Here is a 20,527-nt window from a genome sequence, read left to right on the forward strand (position 1 = left end):
TGCTATTTCCCCCCTTTTCCTTTAAGAAGCCATTGATGGACCTCATTGACAGAAAGTTCTCTAAGTGTTGCCAAGAAACATCAGTGTATTTTTCCTGTAGCTGGCACCTCTGAGGGAGTCTGGTCTCCAAGGCCATATGTTTTGCAAGCAAGCGTGAGACAGCCACATTCCTGGTCCTCAGACCTATGCCTCTACCATGGTGAAGGCAGTGACCGGGAAGGGCTGGGACATTTATGTCACAGAGAGTCCCTGCATCGATCATTTCTGAGTGATGTCTGAGTGGGGGTAATACCTAATGTTGAGAAAGTAACCGTCTGACTCCATCAAGACTTTTCATTTTCAAAGTATTTTATTTAAATAAATTTTTCTTTTGTGTGTGTTTGAATTTTACAGAAAAAAAAATACTGACAAATACTATACAGCTTGGACCATTTATATTTTTCTTGGAAAGTTGACTGCCATTTTTCTACCTTTCTCCCTCCCTGCTCCCCCTGAGAAATAAAAACATGGAATCCATTGAGCAATGGGGAAAGGCCTCCTCTGGCCGCCAGCCGGAGAAGTCCAGGCCTAGGGGATCTCTTTCTCGAGCCTGTGCTGGTCTAGGAAGCCTCTTCTTTAGGAATCCTTTTTTTGTCCCCCGTGAACTTAACCTTCCCAGATGAGTCAAGCAGTCTCTGGTTCTGAGGTCCCATGGGTTGCCAGTGGCAGTTCAGGGACAGAGGCTGCTGGAAGGAGTGAAAATGGAGAGGAATAAAGGGCTGGGGCTGGCCTGGTGCAGGCAGAAGAGGGAATCAGAGAAGCATAAAACACAGAGAAAAAGATGAGAAGGAAGTGGAAAGAAGAGAGTGGACACCAACAAATGGCCTTAGGCTCCTTTCATGCACCTGTTTATTTAACAAAACTTTTAAGGCCGATCCTGCGCTGGGACTCCTCTAGTTACACCACGAAATGTTGTCAGGGGAGGCTGTGGTGAGGAAAAGAGAGGCCCCATTCTGGGTTTGGCTCTTCTGAGTCATAGGCTGTGGAAATGACTGAGAAGTGAGGTCCTGGGTGTTTCATGCCTGGGGTGACAGCAAGTCCATTGGATTAGAAGACAGCAGGGACCCTGTGCCTGGAGATAGAGGCCTTGTCATGGCAATGACAACTGACTGCTGTCTTAATTCAAAGGAGCAAGCAGTTGCCATGGAAACCATGTTACTTGTATGGCCCCGGATCCCGGTGATCCGCCCTCCTAGATCATATCTGACACCATGTCTCAGCTGTCAGCCTCCACGTCTCCCCAGCCATCCATTTTAAGGGGACTGAGAGGTGGAGACAGGAAGGGCAGCTTGTCCTGGTGAGCAGTGGGAGATGTGGGGAGACATCTCCCACATCCCTGGGTTTGGTGCAGGCAGATGGCAAGTCATTCTGTTATGTGAAGGGCACAGCCAGAGGCTCCATGAAAACCTCTCTATATGACAAGGGGATAGAGAACCAGAGTGCTTCTTTCTGTGGTCAAAGGGGTTGATGAGTGGGAGGCCTGAGCGCTCAGGCAGTTTACAGCCATATATGGTGAGAGGGCAAAGGCGACTGGCTGTAAAATATATGCAGGTTTGAATGATGATTCACAGGGTCATCTGTTAGAAAACCCTGGTGCAAGGGTCACCACTAAATGCCCACCCTCCACGGGCCTAAAGTACACCTGGAGGGCAGGTGAGTACCAGGCAGCACAAGTGAGCAAATAGAATATATCTTTCGTTTAATGCAATCTTATAGAATTTAGTTTTTTGCTACTATAAATATCATAGTGTAGCTACATTATTAATTAGATAGCAATTTTGCCACTGTGTAGAATAGCTTCCTTGGGAAAATACTTCAAGAGAGCTTCCTAGCATATTTGCAAATAAACTTCTAGAGCACAACTTGCTCCCGAGGAGTGAATTGTCCATCTTTGCAATACAGTCACAATACAATCAAAATACCAACCAGTTCATCCTATAAGCGGATTAACTCTGCTTCCCAGCCTCTCTCTGGTGGGGAAAGCCGTCCTCAGCTCACTGTGGATCTAATTTACATGTCCTCACATACCTCAGGGCACATGTATCACTTACGTGTACCCTCCTGCAGCATTAAACACCCAATTTCATCCATTGCAGCAATTAATGGGCTCACTTAGAAGATCACTTGGGGAGAATTGGTGAGGTATTACAAGCTTACCCTTAACAGCATCACATATCCAACAGTAACCACAGACAGTTATAAGTACCTACTGTGTGCAAGGCACTTGCCTGAGCTTCAAGATAAATATAAATAAACCTCTTTATAGCTTCATCCTACTTTCATTTAAACTCCATTACCTCTGCATCCCACCTGTGCCATCCCATGCACGCATTACAACCTTATGACATCACTTCCAGTGTTGCCTTCTGGGAGACTGTCCTGATGATTGTCTAGTTCCTTCCCTGCTGGAAACTTTGGTTATATAGGAGACACCTAGCTCAGGTGTAGCATCTCCTTACCCTTTCCATCTGTAAAACATACATTGCACAGGTACACAATTGCAGTCCACTGACATAAATGAGTGGGCTTCCATAGCTTTCTAGTAGTCACTACCAAGAGCTGTTTGTTCTTGCTTGGAGAAAGGCACTTTGCTGAGTGGTTTCGGGGGGTCATGTTTCAAAGAGAGGTCTTGGACCACATTACACACCTCTCAGTGACAATGAGGACGGACCTTGTCATGAGTTACAAGAAAAGAGCTTTCAATGAATTTTGAACCATCACACTTTAAACATCTTGGCACAAGTGAGGGGTCAGAGGCACATAAACTTGGTGTGTCTGTATCAAGACATACAGGGGTGGGGACTGTAGCAGGTTGCTGGAATGTCCAATTATGAGTACTTCCAGTAAAAGTTTATGTGTAGAGATAGAAATAGGAAAGCATGCATATCTAACCTGAGTGGTTTATGGAACAGATGGTGTATGGGGGCCTTGCTGGTTATGAATTTGTATACATGTGTCTGAATCTGGCAAGGCTTTCCCGTGAGACATTTTTGTGATTATAGATAATGTACTTCCCTGAACAAAGTACATAGCCAATGACCATTTGATGAGCAGAATATGCTTGCCCATGTACCTGTTGCCTGAATTTGTGTGTGTGTGTGTGTTATGTGCATGCGCACACACTTGGAAACCATATCAAGATGTATGAATAAATGTTCTTTGTGCTTTTGCATATGGGGTATGCCAGAGACAGGTGGGAGGCATGCCTGGGTCTGCAGTAAGGAGCACTGCTATTGGACACATAGCTGCCAAGACAGTATCCAAGAATTGTCCACGTGGTCCCTGGGACTGCCCTCCACTGGGACACTTAGTCTGAGGTTTGTTCCTTGGTTGAGTAGTTACTCTGTGGACAAAGTGCATCATTTCAGGGGTTCCTGAAATGTCTGTGTGTGGTCAGAAGGAGGCTTAGCCCCAGAAAGGATACACCTCTGCTTCCTGCCTCACTAAACAGGCAGTGATGGTCTCTTTTCCATCTGGAGAAGCTTGGGTTGAGCAGAGATCCAGAGGTCTTCTTCATCCTTCTTCTTCTTCTTCTTTTTCTTCTTGTTCTTCTCTGGCTGCTGACTCCTCTTGCCTGGTGGGCTCCAGCAGCAATGGCAACACATGAAGAGGAGTGTGATGATCACCAAGAGTGGCAGGCCCAAGAGGACTCCCAGGCAGATGGTGTTGTAGATGCCTTCTTGGTGTTTGCTCAAGATGGTGTCCCAGACAGAGCTGAAGAAGGCGCTGATTCTCTCCATGGTGCTTGGCTAGATTAGGGCCAGAGAACCCTCTCGGCTTACTAGCAGGTCCTGGGCTCAAAAGGATGCAACCTTGACCACTTGTAATTTATTCCTCTTCCAGCTTTGGGTTTGGGCATGCCACTGACAGCACCTGAAGGATTAAAACAGACAACTGAAGAGAAATGCAGAGGGACTGGCCTACAATTTTAATAGTTTCATAGATTTTAGGCTTAGGAAAGGGGAAGGAATTGAAGATTTCCAGGGTTCAGTAAACTTGCACTGAGACTCAATAAACAAGATAAATGCATGCATGTAATCAATAAGCATCAACTAATTCTTGCTATGTACACACATTATATTGGGCTTAGGATATAAAAATGAATGGTATATCAGGTCTGGCACGTAGGAGGTTCTCAGCAGTTGTTGAATAAATGAATCAATGTGTGTGTTCAGTGTTCTGATGAGGGGTTGCTTCCCTGAACCCTTCTGCAATAGCAGTTCTCAATCTTTTTTCCACTGCAGCTCAACTGACAGATGTTGAACACACACTCCCCACGGGACAGATCTGTATGTAACCTGTTATTAACATCACTTGCCATTTTCAAAGCTTATTGAAGCTTAAGCACGAGGTGAGATGTCTATGTCTTGCTGTTTGTAGTAGGGGACTTGGGTCTCCTCTGGTCTAAGAGGTCATCACTCCTCATCCTGCCCCATGCCTGCTTTCTTTGCTGTCCCCTCATGATCTCTTCCCTGCTCCATGTCTCCTCCCCTCCTTACATCCCATTCCTGTGCCTGAAAAGTCCTCTCCTTCCAAGGCTGAGAGAACCAGAGGTGACCATTTGCTGCCTTTCCACTTTCTACCTTCCTCTCCCTCATTACCCTTGTCTCTGTTTTCTATTGCTCGACCAAATACTCCAAAGTCTCCTGCTCTCTTTCTTCTCCATGGGAAAGGAGTCCTTGCAGGCTGCTTAGTGATGGTGCTTAGAAACCAGGGTGAAGTTCCTGGGTGCCTCCCTGCTCCTGTTCTGAACTCAGCATATAGCTGGGGCCATTCTCCTGGTTGCTTGTACGGAGCTGCCCCTCTTCCCTGGTCACCCCTCCACATATATCTTAAAGCTCAGCTCTCAAGTATAAGGTCTTAGAGGCTGCCTTCAGTTCTGGAATTACAGGTTCTTTTGTACAAATAAGACTTCAAGGACAGGCATGATTCAAGGAAATTTAAGAGGCCTGTTGGTGTAAGACATTCCCCAGGACCCAAATATTAAGGAGTGGTTGCTTTTCAGGATGGGCACTCTAGAGATCATCCCAACCAACTCTTTCACTTAAGTATGAAGAATCTGAGGTCCAGAGCAGTGAGGTGACATGTCTGAGGCCATGGAGACCCACCCAGGCCACACAGGCCCACCCAGACCCACCCAGACCTCGACAATGGGGTCAGCACTCTCCCCAGGCTGCCAGGCAAGCAGAGGAACTAAGGATGATAATGATGTCACTTTATACTTGCATTTCACCTGATACTCTTCTAATCATTTTCATCTGCATTTAATCTTCTGTGTGAGAAACAGGATGGTGCCATGCCTACGGATGGGAACACTGGGGACCTGGGCCTGGAATTCAAGATCAGCTCAGGCTTCATTGCATACATGTGCAGCCCTCCTGGGTGATGTTTTCTACCTGATGCCCCAGCAATTGTCCTCAGAGGTCTAATTCCTTGGATAGCATGCTCTATCAATGTCTCATGATCCCAGTGCCCATGTGCCCATCTAAGCCCCAGCTGACCTCAGTCCTGGTCTGCTGGCATGTAATCCCACCCTCTCATGGCATTATTTACATAGTTTTTACAGGTGTAGAAATTGGCACCTACTTCTGAGCCATTTGGTCCATGGAGCCTGAAGAAATGCTATAGGATGACAATAATAACTTTAGCCAACTTTTAGTTAGCACTAATTATATACCAAGCACTGTTCTAGGCACTCTATTAACTCATTCATCTTCATGACACCCTTATGAAGTAGGTACTGTGATTCCCCCATCCTGCAGCTGAAGAGATGGAGGCTCAGGCCACACAGTGAGTAAGTGCCAGAGCCGGTCTCCCTCATTCTGGAGAGTTTGGCTCCAGATCCCCAAGGAGTGAGCTGTTCACAGGCGTTGCTCTGTGGCCTCCTATTCCTTTGTGTGGAATTAACCCATTTTTGGCAAGCAGCCCTGGATTTACAGAATCTTACAATATTTGGCTATTCCCCAGATTGACTTAAATGCTTATCCCAGTCTATTATAGGAAAGACTGCAAAAAGATTTATTTCTCATTGTTAAATATTTCCCAAATGCATGAAGATACATAAAATAAAAACCAAGTCCTGCCCAAGTGCAGGTTTCTAGAAAGCATATGGCTGCCCGAACTTAAACTCAACATGCAACAAAGAAAAGTATCCTGAGGAGTCATGTCCTCTCGTCCAAGGCTCTGCTCAAGCCCCTCTGAGGCCTGGGAACAGCCCATGCCGTGGATCTGCCCACACACCATCAAGCTGCCGGGTTCTCTGTAGAGAAAAGCAGCCCTTAGCATGCTTCTAAGCCCTGGTGACGCTCTATCTCAGGCCACTCATCTCTCTTCTGGATTTTCCTTCTCCCTTTGCCATGACCTTTGCTTTTACCTCAGTCTTGGGTGGGTTTTTGACCCTGTCTGTTGGGATCTTTCTGCTCTGTTGTGGAAAGGCTTTGGGTGCTTTTCTCTAATTTGATCCTACTCACAGCTTTCCTGATTCACATTAGATACCACCACCACCACAAATGTTCACCAGCTGTTCTGTGCCAGGGGTCGTGCTGTTCCTGCAGGGAGCAGACAGGTATCAGGGTCCCCTCTGCGTTCAGCCAGTGAGGAAGGAGGGCAAGCCCATGGAGAACATCAGGGCAGTTTTCATGAAGGTGGAGCCACTTGGGGAAGACCTTGAAGATGCGTAGTATTTTGACAGAAAAATATAAGTGAAAAGGGTGTTCAAACATTCCAGGCAGAGAAACTTCTAGAACATGAGCAGGAGAACAGGGTGTCTTCTGGTGAGCCTGGAGCTCAGAGTGGGAGAAGAGAGGATGAGAAGGGAGAAGAGAGGAGGTAGGCATGGCCAGGGTAGAGAGGCTGTCACAGGGTTTGCGCTTATTTGGGGGTTTTACAACAGGAGAATGTTGTGATCAGAGCTGCCTTTCAGGAAAAGATAACAAGATCTGAAGAACTCTGGAAAATGTGTTAAGAAGGTTCTTTAAAACTCCTTATCCATTTATCAAACACTCACTGAGCACCTAATGTGTTGCATGCACTGTTGGGTATTGAGGATTCAATAGTGAATGACAAAGATATGGTTTCGGACATCGGGGAGCCTCGACCATTCCAGGGGAGTTATTACTATTGATAGATCAAGTCATAAAAGCCAAGTATAATAAGAAAATTCCAAACTAGATTGCTTAGTTGGCTGAAGTAGAAGCATGCATTTGAATTATATGTTTATCTCAATGTCTCGGGGCCTCCCACCCCTCCCAACTTTTGCCTTAAACTCATCCATCCCTTGGCACCTAAAATGGCCTTTGAATAAATAGATTTCTTTTCAAGCTAAAGCTAAGTCAATAATTCACATCTGGATTCCTAAGGGACTTATTTGAGGCTGCTCTCCATACAGCCAAAGAGTATTCATTAACATTTGGGAAGCCAGTCTGAGGAAAATTCGATTAAAAGGTATTCTTTATATTTTTTAATCTAAGAATTCTTTTCTAGGTACCCCCTAGGTTACTTGCTGAGCTCTGCTAATCTATAGCCTTTCATTAGTATTTATGAGTCTTGCATTATTAGCATTTCCAGAAAACAATCAAATATCTCCTTAGTGGCATGAATTAAAAGTGAGAACTTCCATGGAATGCAAAAGAAGACACACTTCGGCCCCTGGAAGTACACTCTAGCCTTTTGTTGGCTTTTGAATAGCACTGACACTGTCTGAAAAGTAATTCATCTGCTTTTGTAAGACCAACAATAGGTGCCAACCAACCTCATCTGTCTGATTGTGACTGTGGGGGTGGGTGAGAGGAGAGAGAAGAGGGGAAAAGTTACTTTCAATTTCTTTGAAACCAAATATTATTTACCTCTATATCCTCTGTCACAAGCTTCTATCCACCCACATATGAGGTGTCAATGGGAAACAGGGATCCCAGAGCCAGAAGGCCTGGTTTTGTGTCTTGGGTCAACCTGCAAGACCTTGGCGAGTTACCAGACCTCAGCTACAAAATGAAGCTAATGAGCTTCCCTTATAATGACATTGTGGGGATCAAAAGGGTTCAATACATTTAATGCATTCTGTAAACTGTAAAATATTTACACAAATATAATCCATAAAAAGTGAGTTATCTTGAAATAACAATGGACTAATTCTAGTGCAGGGCTTAATCCCTATTGCCAAAGAATCATGGGCCCCCACCTCACTGAAATGAAAAGGTCTTCACAAGTAATCTCCCTGATATGGCAGGTCTGTAGGTCTGCAGCTGTTGCTCTAGACTCTGGCATCCAGAAATAGGATGGAGAGCAGTCGCTTGGGGAACATTTGAAGGCGCCTGGAGGATTGCTGAGTTCATAGGTGAGGTGGAGGAGAACAGCTGGCCATCTACAGGCCCCAGCCTCCCTCCCAGGCTTTGGGACCCTTGGAAGTGTTACAGGGGTGGGTCATTCCACAGGGAGGTCTGCTTCAATCTCTGAGAGCCAAAAGCTACTGCAGGCTATGTTCAGGGCTGGTCCTGACACTACTGTTCTTTCCAGTGCTCTCCAAGAAGGGAGCAGGACATTCTATTCTGCATCAGCCTCTCACTGTTCTTGTTTGTTAGATAAAATAATACATGTAAAGCTCTAGAACAGTGTCTGTGAGACAGTAAATATTTTCTGGAAAGGTTAATAATAAGGATCACATTGGCACCCAATTAGAATCCCTGAGACCAACTCCAGAGTGACCTCCAAATGGTACAAATTGTCCCCTTCTTGTAGGGGGAGGTGGGAGGTTCAGTTCTCTATGAGAACCTTAACAGGCCCCTCTTCTGCGGCTGCTGACTCCTGGATTTGTGAGGGGGGCCATTTTATAACTGACAGCTGGGAGCAAAGACCTCCCCTTGGGCCTTTGCTCAAATAGCTCCATTGAGTTTTCTGCCTTGGGTTGCGCTGATCACTGTGCTTGCTTTAGCTCCTCTGCCCAGGATCCCAGGTGACAGCAGGATGGACTGTTGGCTACGAAGAGTCATTTAAGCAGTTAAAAATACAGATTCCTGCATCCTGTTCCTGGAGACCCTGATTCAGTCGGGTCTAGGATGGGCCCAGGAATTTATGTTTGTAGCAAGCAGCCCGAGTGTTTCTGGACAATTGTCAGGTTTGAGACCCATTGCATAAGCAAGTTGAGCAGCCGACCTTCGTTTATGAGCACAGGAGCCATGTGCTAAATGAGGGAATGAATCATGGGTGAGGAGAGGGGGGAAGAAGTTTACCTCCACACACAGCAGCACAATGGCCAGCTTGGGGAGCCTCCTTCCACGTTACTTCTTCTTCTGTGTTGTCAGGGGATCTCGGCCAGAACTGCTTTTCTGGAGGTCACGTTCAACGTAGTAAACAATCGCTGAACACCAGCCCTGTGCATTCAGATCCTGATCACTGCCCAGTCTAGCAAGGGGGAGAAACAAAAATAGAAGTATAGTGTGATGAGTTCTGTGGTCAAGTTCTGTGTAGGGGGTACCTGGGAGCAGCATGGCAGAAGCAGCCAGCAGTCCTGCCTGGAGAGGGTTGAGGGAAGGTGATGAAAAGAAATGACCATCAGGATGGGTGTCTGAGCAGGCATCACGCAGTGTCTAATTACTGAGCACCTACTCCAGCTGGGAACTGTGTATCCAGAACAAGCAAACCAGATCCCTGTCCTTTCTGTGCTCCAAGTCTAGGGTGGGAACCAAACCAAACATTCATCAAAGAACCATACAGGCAGGTGTGAAAGTGTAATTATGGTGAGTGCCATGAACGAGACCCCATGATGCTACGAAAGGGGTAACAGGGAGGTTAGGAAGGCTCTGATGAGGGATGACTGAGCTAAGATCTGAATGACAAAAACAGCAAACACACGGCTAGGGTGTCTGAAAAATCTTGAAACACAAAATAAACTTATTTTAAAGCATTTCCAAGTAATATGCTTGATGGGCTTATTCAACCCCAGGCCTCTCCACCCTGCCTGTTCAAACCTTGCCCCAGCCCTCAAACCATACTGCCTTGCAAAGTTCCTGTGGTTATGATAATATCACACACTTCAGAAACCAAGGATCTCTGGCAGTGAGGGCACGAAGTGGAACCTCAGTCAGTAGTTATTAACTTGGCTGTTCTGGATATATATTTCCTTGATGGTTCTCACCTGCTAACCTGGCATGCTCAGGTGCCCTCTAATAGATGTAAGTACTGTTTTGTACAAAAATGGTCTGATCACAGTAAATGATCTGCTTGTAGAACATTACATTTACTACTTAGACCCAGCTCTAGGCATTCTGAAACAGGTATCTACGTTTTCCCCAATTTAATGAATTGCTTCAAATAACTAGTCCTAATACAAAGTCGGAAGCTCTGTTTTCCCACCAGAGTATACATGATGTGTAACTAGATATTGAGTATTAAAGGAAAATAGATAGAATTTTCCCTCAGAATTGATGTTACAATTATGGTTGCAATTTTGAGCAAAAGCACAAATAGAGCATCAATAGAAAAATGATTAAGGCACCATGGTTATTTAATAAAATGATGCTTTATCATGTAAACATTCTGGATTAGAAGACTCCTGAAATGGGCCATCTGGTTGATTACTTTACTTTACTGATGGGAAATCTGGGACCAAAGAGACTGCATCTTGTGGGAGATTACCCAGCTAGTGGCTAGTAGAGCCAGGGCCAGAACCAATGTCTTCTGAGGCCCAGGTTACCTTCCTGCCAGTTCTCTTCTACAAACATCCTTAAAAATAAGCGTTGACACAGTGCTTTGCAAGATGCCCACCATATTCTCTTTCTGAGCACAAGTGTGACCATACTTCTCAGCCCCTTACATCTCTGTGGGGCCATGTGACTGAGTTCCAGCCAAGGAAACATGGCTCCTGAAATCTTCTCGTGGGACCTCCCTGTTCTCTCTCTGCTTGCTCATTGGCTGGCCAGATGCAGAGCATCCAGGGGAGGACTCCAAGAGCCCTGGGGATGGCAGAGATGGGAGGTGTTCCTGAATGACTGCGTGGAGCAGAGCACCCCTGCTGACCACAGTGAAAAATGAAATGGGTTAGAATAAACTTTTGTTGGGTGAAGCCACTGAGATTTGGGGATTTTCTGCTATAGCAGTTAGCCTATCCTGCCTAATACAAGTGACAAAAAAGCTAATGTTGGTAATGATTAATTACCATTGCATATATAATCCCTAGAATGATTTGCTTATAACAAATGTGCAGTGTGTTCAACAACTCTTCTATAGGGCAGCTTTGGCCCAAGAGGGGTTTACCTTAGTGCTTTTGAGCAGTGGTTCGGGGACCAGATATCCTGGGTCCGAATTCTGGCTCTCCCACTCACTAGCTGTATCACATTGGGCAGGTTAACCTCTCTCTCTGGGACTCTGTTTTCTCATTTGTAGAATGGCATTGACAGTAATAGGATGTTGTGAGAATGAAATGAGTCAGTAGGAGTAGAGTGCCTCAGAGCCTTGCCTGGCAATAAAAGTTAGTCCTGATTGTTTGATCCCAAACAAATAGGCTGGCCAAAGTAAACATCCCTTGACTCCTTAGCTAATGATGGTTTTGTTTGTCTTTTTCAAATGTGAGATAGTTCTGGAGTCATGACTTTGATTACGTAGGTCTCCTTTATAAGGTATTTTCTCTTTTCTCTAGTTTTCCTGCGGTAGACTAAATTAGTTCATTCGTCATTCTCTTTCAAGGTGACCATTTCAGAATGAAAATATGGATAAGCATCACTCAGGAGCTGAATTATAAGGGTTTAGATACAGTTCCTTCTCCTATCTGCAGGGCTCTCCCAAGATTGTGTAGAGTAGGACACAGAAGCCTCCTTCCTTACCCCCACACCAAACTGCCCTTTTGTCTTTTCCTACTTTCCCTTCTTTCCTTCCCCCAATGTATTTAATGAGCTCCTAGGATGTGTCAGTTCTTGTCCTGGTACCGTGGGTATAGTCATGCATAAGACAGACATTTTGCTTGCGCACTTCTTATTATCTCTCTTCTCCAGGTACAAAGTATACATGTTAGTGCAATAAAGGAAATAATTGGAGTGGCCTCTGCAGAGGTGACTCTGAACTGAGATCTTGGGGTGCCGAGGACCAAGTGTCCATAGTGCTAAGGGCAGGACCTTGGGTAGCAGGAACATTAAGGGTGAGGGCTCTGAAGTGGGAAAGAGAATGGCACATCCGTGAGAGAGGGCAGCCAGTGCGGCTGAACCATGATGAGCATCGTAAGTAAAGCAGGGCTTCAGTGAGGGGAACTTGGGCCCTGTGGGTATGGAAAGGCACAGAAAGGTGCCTTCCGCTTTATCCCCATTGTTACCTCATTTGTCCAGGCCTTCAAATGACCTCTAGTTTTTCCTTCTTTCAATTTGCCTTTCTAAAATCTGGATGTAAGGTGCACTGCCTGCGCACCCCTTGCTTGGCTGCTAACCACTTGTATGATAATCACACCTCTCCTTAGCAAGGAGGACTCGCTGATGATCCGACTCTATTACCCCAGCCTCGCCTTCCTCCACCACCCCCACCACCCTAGCTGTTTATCACATCATAGGTGCTAATCAACATGGGACAAATAAATGAATTCCTTCAACACTTGGACTAAGCTTCTCTCCTGGGCTTTACCTCCCCACCCCTATCTCATCAGCTGGTCCTACCTGCTCTCTCTCTGTGTCCTGACTCCATTCACTTCTCACCATTTCCATGGTGAGGCCATTGCTACCTCTCACCTGGGTTACTGCAGCAGCTTCTAACCAATCTCTCTGGTTCTGCTCCTCCCTCCCTGTGGCCTGTTCTCCCCACTAGAGCCAGCTCATATCATCCCCAGGCCCTGCTCACGCCTCATGGCTTCCTGTCACTAGAAGGATGACATCTAAACTCTTTCTCATATCCCCAGGCCCTGCCATCATCTGGCCCCTGCCCCCTCTGGACCTCGTCTGGCATTCTCTTCTCTCCCATTCACTGTGGGCTAGACGCACCTACTCCTGGACTGTCAGCTCGCTCAGGACCCTATTTGTCCCTTTGCCTGGTATGGTTTTCCTCAGATCTTGGCGTGATTGCTTCACAACAATTGTGTCAGCTCAAATACATTTTCATACAAATTTTCTCCCGCGTTACCTCATCAGGAGGCCTTTTCTAATGGAGTATGGTAATCTAATGTCGCCCAACCCCCAGCCAACCCCCATCTCACCATCCTGCCCTACTGCCTTGGTGATACTCCTCACTTTGAAATTTCTCTGTCACTTACAATGCTGCTGTCACGCTGGTTTCCACGTTTACTGCCTGTCTTCCTCCATTAGAATATAAGTTCTATGAGAGCAGGGCCCTGCCTGTCCTATTGTGTTTGGATGCCCAGAGTCTGGCATGTAGCCGAATGAATGAATGAAGTTTATTCAAGGGTTCCAAAAAAATAAGATCTTGGATAATCATCTGTCAGGCAAACCAGGTCACTGGGGAGAAACAGTAGAAGCACCAAAGGGCATAGAAAAGTGACCATCAGTCACACTGTGGCTGGACTCTGATGATAATTACCCACCCGCAGATTGTGCTGTCCAGCCAGATCTTCTAGCCACAAAAACTCACTGGAGGGAGAAATAATGATCAAGAAAATCTCCTATCACTGAGAGCAATAGAAAGTGGGGGCAGGAGTGAGTGTTTTATCAGCTCCTAAATAATCACCTACCTTCCTTTTGCTCAGTTACAAAGAGCCCATTGTAGCTGGGACTTTCTGATAACAAGGGATTCTTTCCTAATTACTATACGCTCTATTTCAGGTTCAGCAGAAAAGAAAATTAAAAAGCTCCATTTCACTTTGGGTTCAAATGAGTCAATCTTTCAGTCAATCAAGTATTAATTAAGACATGCTAGGAAATACGGGGGAGGTAAAAGACATCCTCTCTTGTCTCCAGGATGATACCAGGGAAATAATTAGAGAATGATTTAAGAACAATGAAAAGAATTTTAAAAAGGCTTCATGTGGACTTTCTTTGATTTTCTATTATGGAAGGTCTGGAATCTCCAGTTCCTTTATACTTCTTTACTCTTTCCCTTTCCTCTTTCCTTCCTTTTCTCTCTTTTCATCCCTAATTATCTTTCTCCAAAGGGTCCAGACTACATACTCTAAGAATACTTAGTTCTCCTCATGTTACCCTTAGGATTAATCATGTGAAATTATGTCTGATTCCCTGAAAATTCCAGCTGTACTAAATGTGAGTAAATACAATTTCTCCAGTCTGTTAGCAAGTCAACTTCCTTATATTTACCTCCTCAAGATCAAGGAAATTTCCTAATTTTTCTTCTCATATGCCAGATAACTTGTAGTCAAGAATTTGCCAGCCTGGGCAACATAGCAAGAACCTATCTCTACAAAAATAAAAATTAAAAAAATTAGCCAAGTGTGGTAGCACATGCCTATAGTTCCAGTTACTCAGGAGGCTGAGGCAGGAGGATCACTTGAGCCCGGGAGTTTGAGGTTACAGCGATTGCACCACTGCGCTCCAGCCCGGGTGACAGAGTGAGACTTTGTCTCTAAGATAAAAAACAAACCAAAAAAAAAACCTGTCTCCACCACTAACATAGTGTGGGGTATGGGGAACATTCACTGAAGTGTTTTTTCCATTTATTCTTCTGTAAACAAAGATATTACCATCTTTCTCAGAGGGCTAGGTGTTTTATTCACTGTGTTACATCATTTTACTCTCAGTATCTGGCACAGGGCCTGGTAGAAAGTAGACTGGCAGTAAGTACTCGCTGAATGGATGACTGAATTAATGCATTGCTGGGCAGAGTAAATGAGATAATGTGTGTGAAGCATGTTGTGTAAGTATATTTCACACAGTGGGTGCCTTAAAATTGCCTTGACAACTGCAAAACACTATATTTATTATTATACTATTCACATTGTGTGAAAGGTGAAAACATCCATTTGTGAAAGAATTATTTCGCTCTAATTAGAGTTTGATCAGCTTTTCACTGAATTGGCGTAGAGAATGAGTTAATCAGCCCCTAGTCAATCAGGGCAGCCACCTTTGCCTCTCCCCTGCTTTCCTGCTAACTTTATTTCCATTCACTCCCAGTTGCGTCTCCCTCTCTCAGCGCTCCTGACCTCCAGGATCGCACTTCTCAGGGAGCCTTGTGTTGTCCATCACTATCGATTTTCTCCTCTTCATTTCAGCTAGAATGCTCATTTGTTTTCTTTTGATAGTCCTCTTTTGACTTAAATACTTCAGGAGGCCAAAATCTCAAAACAGAGGGTTGGCAAAAGTCTTATTACCTTTCACAGGAATGGGAAATGATCTGTTGAATCAAAAAGCCACCATTTGCTGAGTTCTTACTAAGTGTGCAACTCTGTGTGTGGAATCAACGGTTTACAGACATGGTCTCATTCAACAATTCAAGAGGTAGGCTTTTCCTATGCCCATTCTACAGATGAGGAAACTGAGGCTGTGAGAGATTAAGTGATTCGCCCAAAGACATGGAACTACTCAAGCACAGAAAGAGGTTTGACTCTAGTCCTCTCTGAGTCCAAAGATCCTGCTGTAACCACCATTCTCAGAATGCTGAGGACTTTAATTTCTGGATCTTCTAAGATGATGGGGTGTTCATCCAACTATTCATCCATCAACATGTAAAAGCCTGCCACGTGCGTCACACCCTGTGGGTGCACTCTTGATTACGATGCCTTCTGTGACCTCAAGGAGCTCATGTTTTAATAGGACCAAACATGTTGAATAGAAGTGTAATACAACATCCCACATAACACGTACCACCCCATATATGCTGGAGCCCCAAGGCATGAAACTCCACTAAATAGGCGTAGCACTCACTGGCAGTCTGGGAGCTATATCCAACCCACAGGCACTTTTACTTTGTATTATTTTTCTGCTTCCTTCCGTTTCATACCAAATTCTCAATCTTCAGCTTGTCCTAAGATTTGGCCACATTAACCTCCCACATGGCCACAATCTGCTGGAGCTTTAAAAGGGCCTGTGTTCTCTCCATTCCCCGACCCCACACCCCAGTCCCCATCCTGCCTGCTTCACCCAGTCCTGTTCACCCGCCTGGTCCCTGGAAGCATTTTAAGCTCACCTCCCCTGGATTTAACTCACTCAGGAGTAGGGACTATGGTACATGTTCTCTGTGCTGTCATCTGTGTAGAGAAGAGCCATGCAGGGGGCTTAAAAAATATAAATGAGGACAAAAGGCAAGCCTCACATAGCAGATTTAACCTCCAGTTTGATAGACTGATCCTGATCTGTAGTTAATCAGACAAATGATATGGATGAGGGATATGTACAAGAGGAATTAATACATATCAAAACACCCCTGGGCACAATACAAACAGTTGGCCCAAGGGTGCAATTAAGCGAGGAGTCAGAGGACCCTCTCCTAGTCCCAGTTCAGTTGTCCTCCAGGCCTTTGACCTAGGGCAAAATCAGTTAAGCTTTCCGAGCCCTTTCCTCATCTGAGAAATGAGGTTATCACTCAACCTGGAGATATCTCAAGATTATTGTGAAGAACAGACAAGACATGTGGAAGAACACTGAGCAGGGAAAATTGCAATCTCAATGCAAGGTAGTGGTATTACAGGGGATTATATTAAAAGGCTGAATTAAAGCTCAAAGTAGAAAACTGAGCTTCTCTTACTGATGCAGTCCTCCACCCTCCTATCCCCTCTCTTCCCCCCAGTCTGTAGTCATTAGAAGCTACATTTCCAATGTGGAGAATTCATAGGGGAACTCTAATACCCACTCACACTTCTGTTCATCATCTGTATATATATATACATACACACACACACACACACATACATACAAACACACATGATCTGACCACATCCTGGTATTAGTGCTAATAAAACCTGTAGCCATGGTTACAGTGAACTATCTTGGCTATACAGTTATCATTTTCATTTTTCAAAATAGTTTGGTAAAGGATTTTGCAGCCAATGTTTGTGGGTGTGGTAAAGTGTCTAGGTGAAGTTTTGTTTTTGGAGAGCCAGAAGCCGAGGCTCTGAGGTCATTTGTGAGTTAGGAGCGGTTTAGCGGGGCGTTGCCTTTTCTGTTCCACAAATAAAGGGAAACCTCTGCTTCTGGCCGACTCCAATAACTGATGCTTAAGTGTTCAAACATCACATCCTCTTGGAAGGAAAAGGTGTTTTTTGAAAAAGCATGAGAACAACCAAACACTTGTGTCATTCAGGGTCTCCTACACAGGTAGTAATTAAAAGTTGCATAATTCTCTTTAATACTAGAGACGGGAACTTAAGAGTTCTGCAAACTTTGTGGCAATAACAGAATGACTGACATATTTCTTTTCGTTAGTGGTGGTGGGGGAGACATTTATAGGCTGGAATAGCTGAAAACTAATGGAGTGGCAAAAATATACAATTATGCAACTCAAAAGCGATACAGATATGGTTCTATTTTCCTTTCCATTTTGTCCCTTCGTTTAATGTTAACAAAATTTCTGGGCAATTAAAAGCCAAAAGCTACCTTACTGCAATATTAAGTCTTAAAATGCAAAGATCAAATCATAGAGGGAGTGAGCATAAATATTCTCATTACAAATAACTCACCTCTGTGGAATGTTCAGTGTGGTGGATTTCAGATTTGCCAGGCTTTGGGTTGCAGCTTCCGCCCTAGAGGGTGGGCTGTGCAGAGGAGTTCATGTGTCTGAAGATAAATCTTTATTTCCTCTCTGCATGGGCTTAAATCTGCATTCCTAATGTTGCAGGGAGTGTTCTTTTTTAATGGTTTTGATAAATAATGGTTGATGAATGCAGAGAATATATATAAGTGAGCTAAAATACTTACTGAATACCCATCCAGTGTCAGGTTAAGTAGCGTGCTTTTTTTTTTTTTTTTTGCTTCAGCACCTTCTTTCTTTGATAAAGATGACATATGCTTAGTCTCATCACATGCAGCTTTAGTTGCCTGCGTGCAGATATTGTTGTCCCTGAGAACAGCCGTCACCTCTTCCCTGATGCCCTCAGCATGCCCAAACGTTTTCCTCTCCATCCTTGAAATGCCCTTCCCAAAGGAGATGGCAGGTACTGCAAATTCTTGAATTGGGAGTATGTATGGAAGAAACTGCTTAAGCTGGGGATTGCAGGGGGGTGTCCCATATTTCCCCCTCTCGACACAGGGTTCCCTGAGCCTCACCCCCTCATTCCTTCCCGTCCACCACCTCTGCTCCATCCATGCCTGGAGACCTCAAGGCTTTGTAGGAGAACCTCTGGAAAGCACTTAAGGCCACTGGGAGCTGGTGGGGATGGTCGGAGAGGCCAGGGAACTCAGCCCTTGTCTCTGAGCTCTCCATGGTGTGGTCTCAGGGCTGAGCTATCTGCAGGCTGCCCACCAGACTTTAGGCTTTATCTCCCCTTAGCAGCCCAGACATATGTTTTATCAGACCAACCCTCAAAGTATCAGGGTCTTGAAGAAGTAACACGTTAGGTGGGAATGCTTTGATAGAGCAAGATATTCTGAATGTTAGACTCTACCCATGACAGTTAGAAGGCAGAATATGCCCTAGGAATGGCAGTTGGCCTACAGCAGCCAGAGAAGAAAGTGAATGTCCTTGTAGTGCCTCATAGGGGTAGGCAGTTATGCTTCTTAATGGAGAATCTGTGGGGCCTAGGCCCCCTGTTCTGGCTTTGACTTTTATCTGATTTTACTTATTCACATTCTCGTAACTTGCCCTAGGAGCCAAATTCTTGGCTCAAGGGTAGTTTGAGTGCACAGGAAGCTAATGGATTGAAGAATGAGAAGCAGTTATGACTCACTCAGTGTGTGTCCTTGGGAAGGTCACTCAGCTGCTTTGAGTCTCAGTTTCTTCATCTCCAAAATGGGGAAGAATCTAGAAGAATACACAAGAAAATGATAGCATGTACTGCCCCTTTGGAGGGAAATTGGGGGCAGCCCTGGAAGGGAGACTGGCTTTTTCTCTCATTCCTTTGGTACCATTCTGAATGTCTGATCACATGCATACACTTTCTAAATTAAACCAACAACTGGAAGTGAGTACCTGCTCACAGGGTCCTTAGGTAAAAGCACATAGTGCATGTAATGTGTGTCTGGGCTGTTAGGAACTGTACAAATATTTTGAGTCATAATTGGTATTATTCCCAGCAGTTGCAGGGGTATGGCCAAAAAAAAAAAAAAAAAAAAAAAGTCACTCCTCAATTCCGCCAGGTAGTCAAAGTGGCCTGAAATTCTTGGAAAATTTGGTCCAATGTTGGGAGGTCCTCCTGCCTCCAACCCAGAATGGTTGGATGGAGACCATCCCTAAACCCCCTCCACAACCAGGCCAGCCCCTTCACCTACTTGTGTAGTGGAGCTGAGGCCGCTGCTGGGTAACTTGTATCCTCCATGTGTACAAATGACCCCAGATTTCCAAGGGCTAGCCAGCATGTCCACTCTGCTGAGCAAGTTCGGACAAGCACATTCCATCCACTGCCAGGGGGCAGGGGGCAGCACCTTCAGTGTGAGCAGAGGGAATGGTACCTACATTTGTGGCTGCCTTTTGCTTGGCCTCTGAGGCTGGGGAGAGCTTTGTATAAAATGTGTGTGAGTCTCCCTTAGGTTGTTTACTGAGTCCCTATAATAAAAATAATGCTGCAAGCATATTGTTCTTTATACATGAAGAGGCTAATAGCACTAATAACAACTGTTTGCATCAATAAAATATGCCATTTGAATGATGCTTCCTGTAGTTGCATGTGGATTTCATGGTCAAGAAGTATTAGTTAAGTATTTACTAGTTAACTGACATAGTGCTGGAGGGGGAAAAAGAACTGTACCAACTGGTTCTTATCCTAAAAGAGTTTCTTCATGAACCTTAGAGCACTGAAGTCCTGCTCTGCTTAGCCAAGTGGTAGGGCAAGTCACAAAGCTTCATGAGCCTCAGGCTCCTGGTCTCTAAGATGGGAAGACAATGATGATAACATCAATTGCCCTCACTATTCAGTGTGGTTGTGAAAGTCAAATGATAATATATATGAGAGCTCTTTGTAAACTGAGAACGTCCTGCAAAGTTGAATTTTCAAAAATAATAGTAATTAAATACTAAACTAAATACCAGAAAGTGACAAAATGCAGATACCGTTAGAAAGGAGAGAGATCAATGCTGGCTTAGGTTTTATCAGAGCGGGGGACAGGGGGCGGGGGACATCATGGAGGAGAGGGAGGCTGTGCCAGCTCCTGGGCTGTGTGATTACATGGAGGGCTGGACATTCTGGTGGGGAAAAGGGTGAGTTGAGGTGAGCTCCACAGGTTGGAAAAGCCAGAACAGAGGTACAGAGGCCAATAGGTACAGAGTTCGAGATGGGGATGGCAGCGAAGAAGCCTTCTCAGGAAGGGTGAGAACTGAGGCAGCACAGGCAAGCTTGGTGAGATCACAGGGGGCTTTGAAAGCCTAACATGGGGCTGGTGCAACAGCCTCAAGGAGGCCCTGAAAGTTGTGAGCAGAGGAGACTTAACAGCCTCACTGTTTCAGTGGCCACATTCTCTTACCTGAT

General features: G+C 45.0%; 1 protein-coding gene across 4 annotated transcripts in view; it reads right to left on the bottom strand.

The window, feature by feature from the left end:
- Positions 1–330: 330 nt before the first annotated feature.
- KIAA0040 (KIAA0040 ortholog) overlaps positions 331–20,527 on the bottom strand; it is a 33,938-nt gene continuing 13,741 nt past the window's right edge. For 2 of the 4 annotated variants that reach the window (XM_023207217.1, XM_023207216.1), the window contains exons 2-4: positions 18,794–18,867; positions 9,264–9,435; positions 331–3,912 (exon numbers count right to left, since the gene is read on the bottom strand). In XM_023207217.1, the coding sequence (XP_023062985.1) occupies positions 3,483–3,779 (297 nt within the window). In that variant the 5' untranslated portion in view covers positions 3,780–3,912; positions 9,264–9,435; positions 18,794–18,867 and the 3' untranslated portion in view covers positions 331–3,482. The remainder of the gene's footprint in view (positions 3,913–9,263; positions 9,436–18,793; positions 18,868–20,527) is intronic. The other 2 variants (XM_023207219.1, XM_023207218.3) reach the window with 1 other exon arrangement.

Source organism: Piliocolobus tephrosceles, chromosome 1, assembly GCF_002776525.5.
Source record: "Piliocolobus tephrosceles isolate RC106 chromosome 1, ASM277652v3, whole genome shotgun sequence".
NCBI classification, from domain to species: Eukaryota; Metazoa; Chordata; class Mammalia; order Primates; family Cercopithecidae; genus Piliocolobus; species Piliocolobus tephrosceles.